The sequence below is a fragment of the Eurosta solidaginis genome, chromosome 3 (genome assembly GCF_040869045.1).
Source record: "Eurosta solidaginis isolate ZX-2024a chromosome 3, ASM4086904v1, whole genome shotgun sequence".
Taxonomy (NCBI): domain Eukaryota; kingdom Metazoa; phylum Arthropoda; class Insecta; order Diptera; family Tephritidae; genus Eurosta; species Eurosta solidaginis.
In genome coordinates, this window is record NC_090321.1 from 50,165,269 (window position 1) to 50,179,488 (window position 14,220).

Consider the following 14,220-nt stretch of genomic DNA (forward strand, 5'->3'; position numbering starts at 1 on the left):
GCCGGACAATAAACGGAGACGCCCCCACACGTATGGTAGGAAGCTGTCATAGCTCGCCAGATATCTCAATCGTGAGCGCAGAACTCGTAAACTGCGTCAACTGGCAGCCGATGGTAACATTGGCATCCGACCACCTTCCCATACTTAGTTCGTTCGAGCGTACCGCCGACTTCATCGTCACCGAAAAACGCACTTTCATAAACTTCAAAAAAGGAAAGTGGGAAGAATATAAATCTGCAACAGACAGCAGCTTTGCTGCCCTCCCTATCCCGACTGATGCCCGCCAAGGGGAGCGTGCCTTCCGTAAGGTCATTGAATCCGCTTCGGCACATTTCATTCCCGCCGGGATAATTCCCGAAATCCGGCCCCACTTCCCGGCGGAGGCCGCGAGCTTAGCGAGGGAACGCGACCTTATAAGACAGCGGGCGAAATGGGAAGAGCACCTAAGAGGTTGTAACCTCTCTACCGGTGTAGGTAAACTTTGGTCCACCGTAAAGTCCCTATCGAATCCGACTAAGCACAAAGACAAAGTTTCCATCGCCTTTGGCGATAAGGTGCTGTCGGATGCGAAAAAATGCGCGAGCGCTTTCTGCCGACAATATATAATGCATCCTACGGTCGACAAAGATAGACGGAGAGCCAATAGACACGCACATAAACACAAACTCAGCGCGTCACCAATTACCATCACCGCTAGAGAGGTTGAGGACGCCATTGGTTGCGCTAAACCATCCAAAGCAGTGGGCCCAGACGGCATAGCCATGCCGATGCTTAAAAACCTAGGGAAAGAGGGTTTCAAATATTTAGCGCATGTCTTCAACCTGTCTCTTTCCACCTTTGTCATACCCGAGAAATGGAAAATGGCCAAGGTGGTCCCGCTACTAAAGCCTGGGAAACCAGCTAACGTAGGTGAGTTGTTGTTGTTGTTGTTGTAGCAATGCTCGCCCCACCTAATAGCCGCGACCGATCACAAATTGTCATCAATATCCTCTAACGGGAGTCCAAGGAAACTTGCCGTTTCAACAGGGGTGGACCATAAGGAAAGGGGTGTTAGAGGCGTTGGTTCCACATTACAATTAAAGAGATGGTTGGTGTCATGTGGGGACACATTGCAAGCAGGGCATACATTTTGTATGTCGGGGTTGATTCTGGATAGGTAAGAGTTTAACCTGTTACAGTATCCAGAACGAAGTTGAGCAAGAGTGACACGCGTTTCCCTGGGGAGTATGCGTTCCTCTTCTGCGAGTTCTGGATGTTTTTCTTCAAGTACTGGATTCACCGGGCAATTCCCGACATAAAGGTCCGACGCCTGTCTATGGAGTTCACCAAGGACCTGCTTGTGTTTTTCCGCTTCATACGGCTGGGTTCTCAGGTGCCGTATTTCCTCAAAATGCTTACGGAGATGACTCCTTAGGCCCCTAGGCGGTGCTGGTTCGTCAATCAGATGTCTGTTGGGATGCCCAGGTTTCTGGGTATTCAACAGAAACTGTTTGGTCAGCATCTCATTTCTCTCCCTGATGGGTGTTCTGGGGACATAAGAAGACAGCCCGTGGCGATTCTGAGAGCAGTATTTTGGCAGGCCTGTAGTTTCTTCCAGTGGGTGGTTTTTAGGCTTGGCGACCATATGGGTCGGCAGGCATCGGTGCAATTCAGAAACGAAACATCAAAACAAAGGAGAATTAAACAAGGGGTGCCACAGGGTGGTGTCCTATCCCCGCTTTTGTTTAATTTCTACATATCTAAGCTACCTTCACCACCGGAAGGAGTCACAATCGTTTCCTACGCCGATGACTGCACAATAATGGCCACAGGCCCAGGCCCAGAGATCGATGAGCTATGCAATAAAATAAACGGCTATCTCCCTGATCTCTCCAGTTTTTTTGCCTCGCGAAACCTGGCATTGTCACCGACTAAATCTTCCGCGACCTTATTTACAACATGGACGCTCCAAATGTCGACCATATTGAACATCCACGTCGATGGCACTACGCTACCGACTGTCCTACACCCCAAAATCTTGGGTGTGACGTTTGATCAGGATCTACATTTTGGTGCGCGCGCAACCGCAATTGTTCCAAGAATTCAGAGCCGTAATAAAATCCTCAAATCCCTTGCTGGCAGTACCTGGGGAAAAGATAAAGAAACGCTCTTGACCACATACAAAGCAATTAGCCAGCCGATTACGTGCTACGCGTCACCCATATGGTCGCCAAGCCTAAAAACCACCCACTGGAAGAAACTACAGGCCTGCCAAAATACTGCTCTCAGAATCGCCACGGGCTGTCTTCTTATGTCCCCAGAACACCATCTGCATAATGAGGCGAGAATACTCCCCTTCAGGGAGAGAAATGAGATGCTGACCAAACAGTTTCTGTTGAATACCCAGAAACCTGGGCATCCCAACAGACATCTGATTGACGAACCAGCACCGCCTAGGGGCCTAAGGAGTCATCTCCGTAAGCATTTTGAGGAAATACGGCACCTGAGAACCCAGCCGTATGAAGCGAAAAAACATAAACAGGTCCTTGGTGAACTCCATAGACAGGCGTCGGACCTTTATGTCGGGAATTGCCCGGTGAATCCAGTACTTGAAGAAAAATATCCAGAACTCGCAGAAGAGGAACGTATACTCCCCAGGGAAACGCGCGTCACTCTTGCTCAACTTCGTTCTGGATACTGTAACAGGTTAAACTCTTACCTATCCAGAATCAACCCCGACATACAAAATGTATGCCCCGCTTGCAATGTGTCCCCACATGACACCAACCATCTCTTTAATTGTAATGTGGAACCAACGCCTCTAACACCCCTTTCCTTATGGTCCACCCCTGTTGAAACGGCAAGTTTTCTTGGACTCCCGTTAGAGGATATTGATGACAATTTGTGATCGGTCGCGGCTATTAGGTGGGGCGAGCATTGCTACAACAACAACAACGAATCAGGTGATCCAATCAATTTGGAATTTTGACGTTTATGGAGAAGAGATCACACTTTGTCATCATTCACAATGTAAGCTAGTTTTGATGGTGGCAACATCAGCTGATTTTCCACCCGCTCTTTACTACGTTACCCCAAAACAAAACAACCGCCGTTCATAAATTTGCTAATAAACCATTAATATTGAATGAGATATACATATGTAAGAAAAAAATGAAACTTACCCGCTACATTAATCAATTGTTGCTGCGGCATCGCGAAATCGATGAAAATTGGTATTTGTATTTATTTTTCGCTGTACTACGCATAGTGCTTGTTTTCATACCACAAAAGGGCTACATACATCCAGATGAATTCTTTCAATCCGTTGAAGTTATGACTGGTAAGCTGTCTATTATTATGACAAAGAAAAAATCAAATTTTACTGTATGCGCGTACTTCATAGGTGACCATTTCCAGCTGGAGCATGTACGTACCTGGGAATTTAACAACACAATGCCGGTGCGTAGCATAACGCTACAATTCTTTTTGTTGCGTGTGCCATGGTGCTTTCTTGAGTTCTTCGCCATGTACGTACGCTTTTATCTCAACATAGAATTACTGCAAAGCTACACGTACTTAGTATTTCCACGTCTCATCATGTGTTTGCTTTCTTTTGTGAACGATTGGAGTATGTATCGTATATGCCGTTTATATGGCCTGCAATATGAAATGCGTCTACTAACGCTCAGTAGCTCTTGGATTATGTTGATTTTTAGTACACGCACATTTTCTAATACCATTGAATTGGCTTTATGTTCGCTGCTGTTGGGATTTGTCGCTGAATGCATGATTAAAACAAATACTATTTTATATAAAAAAGAGATATTGGAAGAGCGTTATGAAAAAGCAAAATCGATAAGTGAACGTGTAAAGATGTGGCGTCTGTGTAGAGCGCTGCCAGCGCATAACTATACACATACGTTGGTTTTAGCTAGCATTTGTGTCGTAGGTATCTTCAATAGACCCACATTTCTGGTATACGGTGCACCAATTGTATTCTATTGGCTACTGCGTGGCATGGGTACAAGATCAATAACATTTGGTGATTTCAATTTACGTATGTTATTATTCTGTCTGAGTGCCATACCAGCTCTTATTTTCTTTATACTATGTGATTCTTTTTATTACAAATATTTAACGATTGGCGAATTACAAATGTTGCAAGTGGGCATTAATAATTTTCTTAGTACACCTTGGAATTTTATCAAATATAATTTGAATGCTAAGAATACTGCTGACCATGGTATACATCCGAAGTACATACATATTTTGGTCAACATCCCCTTGCTCTACAATGTGCTTGGCATAATTGCGCTCGTATCATTTGGTCAACTGATGTTTCGTTTCTTTCGTGCCGAATATCAAGGTTTGCCGCGAGCACAGAGTATCATTAGCTTAATGTCAAGCGCTATATTTGTGCCACTATTCTTCCTATCGCTGATTAATCATCAAGAAGCGCGTTTTTTATTGCCACTGCTCTTTCCAATCGTTTTAATGCATGCGCCTAAATTGTATCACGGTATTTGTGCGACGTATCCCTTCAAAGAGGAACATCCACTTTTGCGTCAAATCTACAAAACAATGCTAAGCACTCAGGCGTCTGCTAAACCATTGTTAAAAACTTGGTATATGTGCAACATTGGTTTGGCAATCTTCTTTGGTTTCATTCATCAAGGAGGTGTATTTCCATTAGCGCAGCATTTCGAAATGATAATGCAAACAAAGTCGCCAGCTCAACATATACATTTAATTACATCGCACATTTATAGCATGCCATTGACTTTTGTAAATATACCAAGCTTGCAGGTGTTACATTTGAACCGCGATACAGCACAACGTTATCGTCGTCAAAAAGATTTTTACATCTATGAATATGGCAGTTTAAAGATGCCACAATTGATAGCCAAAATAAAGCTGATCATGTCGCATTGTGATATGAAATATAAAACGAAGCAACAAAAATATCGCCTCTTCCTCGCATTGCCCGCATCGTTGAATGATGACTTCGTCACAGAATTGGAAAAGAGCGTAAACACAAAATCTTATATACAGGAACCTAAACTTCTGCGCCTATTTTATCCACATTTATCTACAGAAGCTTTACCACGTTTGAGGGTATGGCAAGATCATCCTCATATAGGCGAAGAGTTAATCTCATTTGTGTGTCAGTTTGGCTTAGCGCTATTTGAGCTACAGCCGCACAGAGAATATAAACTGCCGAAACGAAGTACATAGATCTTTAAGAGTATTATTTCTTTTTTAAGTTTAAACTTAAGCTCATGGATTAATTCGAACAAATGTAAATATGTGTATGTACATAGTTTATGTGTGATGGGCATAGCATTCCACTTCATAATTAATATTCCTTAATAACGAGATTAATTAACTTCTTAAAAAACGCCAGTTATCTTTTAGCCAGCAAGCATTAGCTACCGATACTAACATTAGCAAAAAATTTCGAATCTAAGAAACAAACACACCTAGTTATACGAACAGCCACTGGTCGTTAAAAGCTCTAGTCAATACGGTGCATAAAACCGGGAGAGAGAAGAAAGACAAAATGAGGTTGAAATAGTTGCAGGTGACCTAGCTCAAAAGTAAGAATTTAGAGGGCAACATGATGGCGACCTCCTGATGGATCTAGGTGGTGGGAGGGCGGTATGGCCTAGAAGGTTGCATGTGGTCATACCAAATCGTTCCCGAATATGGTCGGGCTAGAACTTTATGTTGCTTGTTACCGGAACGTACCGGATCTGCATCCGGAAAAGGACCATCAATATCGATAACACTTCCCAAGGCCTTCGGGAGAGGGTGACTGAACTTAAGGAGAGAGGTTTAAGGGGTTGCTAAACTCAATACAAAGCTTTGTAAATTTAATAGAGCGTGATGAATTTGCTGAGCATAAAATGTTAGGTGCGACAACCTCCGAAAAGATTTTAGGCCGAGATTCTCTTCCAATTTGCATTCTGATCCTTTTTTTTTAATTAAAAAAAAAAAAATGGGATGGGAGCTACATGTTTTACGCCGCCTTGTACCGGCATCTGCAGATCAGATGAGTTTCCACTGAGAAGCTGTTCATGGCAGAAGAAAGCTTTATTTGTAGAGTTTATCCACCACGTCAAAGTCGTCGTAAATGTCGACCATATTGGACATCCCATTCGATGGCATTATGCTACCCACTGTCTTACGCCCAAAAGATTTTGGTTGTGACGTTCGGTCAGGATTTTGTCGCCGTTGAGGGAAAAAATTTCGGTGAATTCCCGCCAAACCCTTTTCTCAATGAAACTTGCAGTTGAGTAAAGCAAGCTCCACAAGGGGGCTCGCGTCACTTTGGTAACTTCGATCAAAATACTATAATAAGTTAAACTCTTACCTATCGATAAGTAACTCCGATATATACAATATATTTCCCACAGGACTGATTTAGAGGAGTTTGAGAGACTGAGAACTATATATGACGTGAGAGTTATGAAGAAGAAAGAAAGGGAGAAGGATCAAACAGCACTACAACAGAAAGAGAAAAATGGGAGAATAATGCGGTTGAAAAGGGTTTAATGAAATTAGGAGTTTGGAGGAATATGAGAAAAAGCGAGTGAGAGTAAGTGAAGAGGATTTAGTTCGCCATAACACTTTCTTTTATTTCAGCAAAAATATTTTAATTCTTGAGTATGATTATCTTTTATATTGTTTTGGTAAATACATACTACATACATACATAAAGGCAGACTAAATTTCAGAAAATTGCAATTCAATTTAATAAATAAATTTCTGAACTTAAACTGGAAAAGGTGTAGAAGCTGCCACGCACAAAAATTTTTGATTTTTTTTAATTTAAGTTTTCGACATCTTTGTACAAATTATAAATTAACTATTCAAATATACATATTGAGTATAGAAAATGAAGAAACCGTAGAAAAGTTTTCACAAATGTATTTTGTTGTTGCGTATTGAAAACTTTTGACAGTAAAATGAAAAATTTGCCAACGTTTTCCACGGATTCTAGACAGAGAGAATACCCCTTTTAATTTTTTCACAGTCACCGTAGTCAAATGTTAATAAAAATTAGTCAACCTTTTATAAAACAGCATATTTAATGGTTAACCCAGTGCACTCTTTAAATCAAAACTGAAATAAATGCACATTCATGCTTCTGGTAAGGTGGCGACGACGTGTATAAATAAATGCGTAATACTACTTTTAATGTTGTAAGTATCATACAAATCAAAAAGGAAGGAGGTCTTCAAGAGAGATGTTATACAAAACAATAATAGGCTTTTGGAAACAAATTTAACTTATGATGCTGAACTACAAAAAATTTAATGATGAGCTGTACGAGCTATACGCAGACATCAACATAGTCCAGCGAATTAAAACGCAGCGGCTGCGCTGGCTAGGCCATGTTATGCGAATGAAGGATGATGCTCCGGCCAAGAAAGTGTTTCTATCTATGGAAGCAGAGGTAGAGGGCGGCCCCACTCCGTTGGAAGGACCAGGTTGAAAACGATTTAAACTCCCTTGGTTTGACCAATTGGCGCCGGTTGGCGGAGCGAAGGAGCGACTGGCGCGCCTTGTTGGACGGCCATAACCGTTTAGACGGTTAGCGCCAATTAAGTAAGAACTACAAAAATAATTTAAGTTTCTATTTCAATAATTCAATTATATTATTTAATTAATTATTTAATTGATCCATACAAATTAATTGATTTATTAAAATGTTTCAATCTCTCTTTGAAGTAAGACAAATAATTCCAAGTGCGTGTTATTCAGCAATTCTCTTTATCTGATTTGTTGGTAGATATTTGTGTTAATTGATCCAGTATTTCTGTAGTAACGAAAATTGTTTACACAACTTAGCCAAATAAAAACAAAATACTCACCAGAAATTTGTAGGCTTGCCGAATTTTGCATATAAAAATCGCAGGCTTTTTGCATTTCCACAGATTTTTGACGCTTAAACATCACGGTGCGCAAACTCTCTTCTGCAACAAAATATAAGAAAATGAGGCAAATTTAAGCTTGCAAAATTATAAAGTCAAATTTATTCTATACAAAAATCTAAGCGCACATATATACGCAACTTCAATGAGCTTATTTGAGTTTTTTCTATTTCGTGACTTTTTCTATTTGAAATTTTATTTCAGAATAGTTAAATTATCCAAAGGTTTTAGAGAATACTTCCATAAATTCTAGTATTAAAAAAGCCGATGATTGTATAAAAAAATATACTCACTTCTTCGCACACTACTTGCACTGCTAACACTGCGATCTTTGCTCAGTCGATACTGTTGTTGACGTTCATCAGTTTTCAAAATTACTGCTAAATTTGATTTTCCATGATACTCCTTATCTTGTAATGGTGTTGCTGGATACTTTGAGTTATTTCCCCACATTGATTCGCTTATTCGCCGTCTGCGCGTTTTGTATACCCATGATTCGTTGCGATACAATACGCTATAAACGCTTGGTTCTATTGTATCCATAGAACATTGTGATTGCTTTGCAACCATTGTATGCGTTTCCCCGCCAAAAAATAATGATAAATTCGATTTACAGGTTTTCTGCTTCGCCTCTTCTGGTGATGTTTTGTTGAGTACATCCAGGAACTTACGCATTATAACGCGTAATATTTTAAAACGTTTAAGTATACGGGCATGTTGAACTTGATTGGCGCAAACTAAAATGGCACGACACTCGTGTAGCATTAGTTTGAATTTTTGTAAACGTTCGATTTGTGCGCCATATTGTTCCTTTGAAAGCTCTCTTTTGTTATTGGGATATTGCCAATATTGTAAGAGAAATTCACCCATTCTCACCATATCTTCGAGTTTTGCTTTATTAAAATGTTTTTCCATTTGATCAACACAAATATTGAGCAATTCATAAAAGCAACTATTAATTGGTTTAAAACCCACACATTCGTAAATTGATATTTTCAATTTGGTAATTTCCTCGCAGAAATGTTGTTCCAATATTTCCGCATGTATACTATCACGATTGCATGCTTTTATCGATGGTATAATGCATGGATCTAATGCCTCCAATGAAGCAATAATACTGCGCATAAATGTTTTTACTATAATTATAAAGTAGCTGATTGAACTAACAGAGAAAATATTAAAATACTATACATTTTTTATTAGCTGCTATATCCACACAAAAGTGACCTATTTGTGTTAAACGATCCAAGTTGACATCAAAATCTGCTATGAACTCATCCAATTCCGCGTCATCGCCGTTGCTATATTGATGCAATTTAGCACGTAGTTTATCTAATGAAAACTTCTCTAAATCCACAAAAGAAACAAAAATTAAACGACATATAGTGTTGCCCACATATTGTTGTAGTTGTTTTAATGCTGTTTCCAGAGCTATAGCTTTCAAGCGACGATCCCAAATATTTGAGCGTTTATGTTGTAAATTTATTGCGCATTCCTGCTGAAATGTGTTGCACTCACGCAAAGCCTTAAAAAACGAGTATCATGCAAATAGTAGTAATTAATGATGTGAACATCTGATACAAGTACCTAAAGTACCAACCTTTTGACACAATGCGCTAAGCGCTGTTTTGTCCTCGATCAAAGCTACATTAGCCAAAGCAAGTGCATTACTAATCATGATGCGCAACATAGATTGTACTTCTTTACTGATTGAATGTGCCTTGATAATGAATACACAATTAGTGTCTTAATTTTTCTTATGTTTTATACTTTATCTCACAAGTGCAATGTCCTCAGCTGTATTCGGTTCTAAATCCTCCTGATACGAACTATACACATGTAATTTGTCCATAACCATATCATATAAGGACATAAACGGAAAACCTATCATTAAATGAATTGTTGGCTCACTATCGCTGCTGCAGTCCGCCATATTGTGAGTAGCAGTTCTCAAATGACACAAGCACCAGTTTATGCGTTCAATGAAGTGCTTGCGAGTGCACTAGGAAAATTAAATTGAACTACATATATCTTTATTCATGTAAGAATAATACTTTTACATACATACATGCATTTTCCTTCCAGCTGCACCTTCTTCTCTAATCACATGCTCTAAATATTTTGTACATAAACACACTTGCGCCAAACAAAGCAAAATTGTGTCCACATTTTGATTTTGTTCATTATTCGCCCCAACTTCTGAGGCAAAATATTGATGCAGCCGGTGAGCGTATTTGTAAAAATCGCCGCAGAAGTTCTGTAAAATCAATTTAATAAAAATAAATTCAAACAATAAAGAAAAATTGCATCTCACATTCAACCATTCAATATCATTCTTCTCGCTGCAGGATCCGTTGGACATTATTTGCTGACATCGTATTAGTTGATTCTTGAGAGCAGCTATGTTTATCATCACTGATTTATGTTTCGATCACTATCAAAGAGAAAAATTAATTTTATTTGCAAGTTTCCGTTTAATTTTTCAAATGCTAATTTTGCTTCTTCTTGTTTCAATATCACAGTGGTGAATGCACGGTTGCAACTTGTTGACAGCCATACAGTTATGTAGAGTTGCCAGTGTAGGGTTATTATTATTTTTATTTAACTTTGTATTTTAGTTACTTTGAACCATGGTACAATTACCATGCTTTGAACCAAGGCGAATCTATACCAGGTGGTGGCAAAGCGAATTCAATCAATTCCCCGTACAGATGAATGTCAAGTCAAAAGAAAATTTTCATAGATTTCGATTAACTGACATTTTGTGTACAAGGCTTTGTATGGAAAATTATCAAGAAGAAGCAATCAGCTGATGGGATAACACCACCTGTAATGAATTCGTCTTGCTTTGAACTTTGTAATTTTAAAGGCGCATAATAATAGTGAAAATAAAATATGTTTTAAATTTAGTTTCAGCTTTTTTGACAGATAGCTCATAGAAAATTATGTCAAAAATCTGCAACTAAATTTAAAATCTATTTTATTTTGACTATGATTATGCGCCAAATGTTTTATCAATATTGATTTTTCAATTTTCAAAAATTTTCATGATGGTGAAAAATTTAAACAGATATTGACGCAAACATTTAGGGGTATTCTTTTTTGAATAAAAGTTTCTTTATATATAAAATTAAAAGTGGTTTCAATCGCCACAGCCAGTATAAAGGCTAACTTACATAAAAGTTTTGGTGGCGTTGCTTCGCTTCGCTTTTTGACAGCATGGTAAGATGCAAGCGATGAAAGCGTTTTTACTCATCCATAAGTTATCGGAATTTTCATTTTCTCCATACTAAAGGGCCCATTTCTCATATTTAGCATAGACTCGACTTAAAACTGTCACAATTCTGTTAAATGAACATTGCATGTTACTTGCCGTCTTTCAGTGAGTTTTACAGCTCCGGCTCACGCTCAATTCTCACGGGAATGCTCTGGATCATTGAGAGACTTGAGAAGCAGATGTCATGAAATTTTCGCACACGTGAAATTTTATAGGCAGATGTCGCTGCTGTTTTTCATTTAACTCATACGGCGAAAGGCTAAGCAGCGGTATCTATTTTTGAAAAAGCAGGTTTATTAAAGGCCGCGTGGCCAACCTAAAAAGAAGTAATTAACAAATTATCTGGCTCAAAAATTGAACCAGATTTCTATCTGGATTTATCTGGCTCAAACCGTTGTTGTGGTATTTACATGCAAAATTATTTATCTGGCTCAGGATTTTGCCACTGGATGATAGCTACTGATTACTAAAAACTTAGCAACACTTAAGGGCCCATTACTGATACTTAGCATAGACTTGACTTGGCGTAAACCTGGCAACTTAGCCACGATTATAATCCGCTTAGCGCATACAATCTGGCATCATAATCAATAAATGGAAACAAACAAATGACATCTCAAAATGTAAACGTCGCTTAGAACTTACATAGAAAGTCAAAATTCAACAGACTTCTAAGTCAAGTTAAGTGTTGCTAAGTTTAGAGTAATCAGTAAGATGCAATGCAATGTTCATTTAACATAACTGTAAGTGACAGTTCTCAAGTCAAGTCAAGTCTATGCTAATTATCAGTAATGGGCCCTTTAACTTGACTCAGAAGTCTGCTGAATTTTGATTTTCTATGTAAGTTCTAAGTGACGTTTACATTTTGAAATGCCATTTGTTTTTATACCTTTCATGGACATAAAATTGTATATAAACTTTGGTCATATGTTTGTAACGTTGAGAAATGTTGAAGATAGACTCACCATTAAGTATACCGAATTGATCAGGGCGACGAACTGAGTTGATATAGCTATGCCCGTCTGTCCGTCCGTCCGTCCGTCTGTCTGTTTGAACGCAAACCAGTTCCTCAAATTTTGAGATATCTCAATGAAATTTGGCACAAGGATGTATTCTTGTATTATATTAGACATTTGTCGGACCACTATAACATATATCTCCCATACAATTGATCGTTCAGATAAGACGATTTTGGTCATTCCTGCCGCAATTTAGAAAGTATAAACGTGAAACTCAGTGATATGTATTCTTATATATCATAGAAGATATCCGCCTTGCTTTGAACTTTGTAATTTTAAAGGCGCATAATAATAGTGAAAATAAAATATGTTTTAAATTTAGTTTCAGCTTTTTTGACAGATAGCTCATAGAAAATTATGACAAAAATCTGCAACTAAATTTAAAATCTATTTTATTTTGACTATGATTATGCGCCAAATGTTTTATCAATATTGATTTTTCAATTTTCAAAAATTTTCATGATGGTGAAAAATTTAAACAGATATTGACGCAAACATTTAGGGGTATTCTTTTTTGAATAAAAGTTTCTTTATATATAAAATTAAAAGTGGTTTCAATCGCCACAGCCAGTATTAAGGCTAACTTACATAAAAGTTTTGGTGGCGTTGCTTCGCTTCGGCTTTTTGACAGCATGGTAAGATGCAAGCGATGAAAGCGTTTTTACTCATCCATAAAGCGGGAGTCATTGGTGCCGTATGTCGTATCGCTGTAGTCGTATCCCTAACGTAATCAGCTGTTTATCGTTACGACGGTAAACCAAAAACCAATTGGTTGGCTACGATACGGTTACGACCTTAGGGCACCAATAATCGATTGCATTGATTCTCATAAGGTTGGTCAAATCAGCTGTTAAAAGGTTACCGATACGGTTAGCGATAAAGCACCAATGTCTCCAGCTTAAGTTATCGGAATTTTCATTTTCTCCATACTAAAGGGCCCATTTCTCATACTTAGCATAGACTCGACTTAAAACTGTCACAATTCTGTTAAATGAACATTGCATGTTACTTGCCGTCTTTCAGTGAGTTTTACAGCTCCGGCTCACGCTCAACATAGTGTACCTATACCAAGTGTGTTCACTAAGCGATAAACGTCAAAACTACAAACAGCCTCGCTCACCTGATGGAAATCTCAGGTCTAGAGTCGCATTTTTGGTCTCAACGACAACATTTTGGATTACCAATCGTATCGACTTTTTCAATTTTTCAATCATTCGGCGCACTCGGTAATGGTATCCATTTTGAATTCGCTGTCATTCCGAATCCAGCGAGTGCCTGTCAGAATGCTTGACAGATAAGTCAACACACTTGTACTTGTACACTATGACGCTCAATTCTCACGGGAATGCTCTGGATCATTGAGAGACTTAAGAAGCAGATGTCATGAAATTTTCGCACACGTGAAATTTTATAGGCAGATGTCGCTGCTGTTTTTCATTTAACTCATACGGCGAAAGGCTAAGCAGCGGCATCTATTTTTGAAAAAGCAGGTTTATTAAAGGCCGCGTGGCCAACCTAAAAAGAAGTAATTAACAAATTATCTGGCTCAAAAATTGAATCAGACTTCTATCTGGATTTATCTGGCTCAAACCGTTGTTGTGGCATTTACATGCAAAATTATTTATCTGGCTCAGGATTTTGCCACTGGATGATAGCTACTGATTACTAAAAACTTAGCAACACTTAAGGGCCCATTACTGATACTTAGCATAGACTTGACTTGGCGTAAACCTGGCAACTTAGCCACGATTATAATCCGCTTAGCGCATACAATCTGGCATCATAATCAATAAATGGAAACAAACAAATGGCATCTCAAAATGTAAACGTCGCTTAGAACTTACATAGAAAGTCAAAATTAAACAGACTTCTAAGTCAAGTTAAGTGTTGCTAAGTTTAGAGTAATCAGTAAGATGCAATGGAATGTTCATTTAACATAACTGTAAGTGACAGTTCTCAAGTCAAGTCAAGTCTATGCTAATTATCAGTAATGGGCCCTTTAACTTGA

The 14,220-nt window shown here is 38.6% G+C and overlaps 2 protein-coding genes across 2 annotated transcripts; one reads left to right on the top strand and one right to left on the bottom strand.

The window, feature by feature from the left end:
* The first annotated feature begins 3,017 nt into the window (after positions 1–3,017).
* On the top strand, positions 3,018–6,886 carry PIG-Z (phosphatidylinositol glycan anchor biosynthesis class Z). Its single transcript, XM_067771651.1, has 2 exons — positions 3,018–3,319; positions 3,383–6,886. The coding sequence occupies exons 1-2, from the start codon at positions 3,151–3,153 to the stop codon at positions 5,212–5,214; spliced, it is 2,001 nt and encodes a 666-aa protein (XP_067627752.1). The 5' UTR covers positions 3,018–3,150; the 3' UTR covers positions 5,215–6,886.
* A 723-nt stretch (positions 6,887–7,609) lies between these two features.
* Spt (Spitting Image) lies at positions 7,610–10,443 on the bottom strand. Its single transcript, XM_067771652.1, has 8 exons — positions 10,231–10,443; positions 9,985–10,173; positions 9,697–9,918; positions 9,517–9,636; positions 9,108–9,441; positions 8,210–9,052; positions 7,857–7,958; positions 7,610–7,801 (listed from the first exon to the last, which is right to left on the bottom strand). Exons 1-8 carry the CDS (start codon positions 10,327–10,329, stop codon positions 7,743–7,745), a joined length of 1,968 nt encoding a protein of 655 aa, XP_067627753.1. The 5' UTR covers positions 10,330–10,443; the 3' UTR covers positions 7,610–7,742.
* Between the last annotated feature and the right edge of the window lie 3,777 nt (positions 10,444–14,220).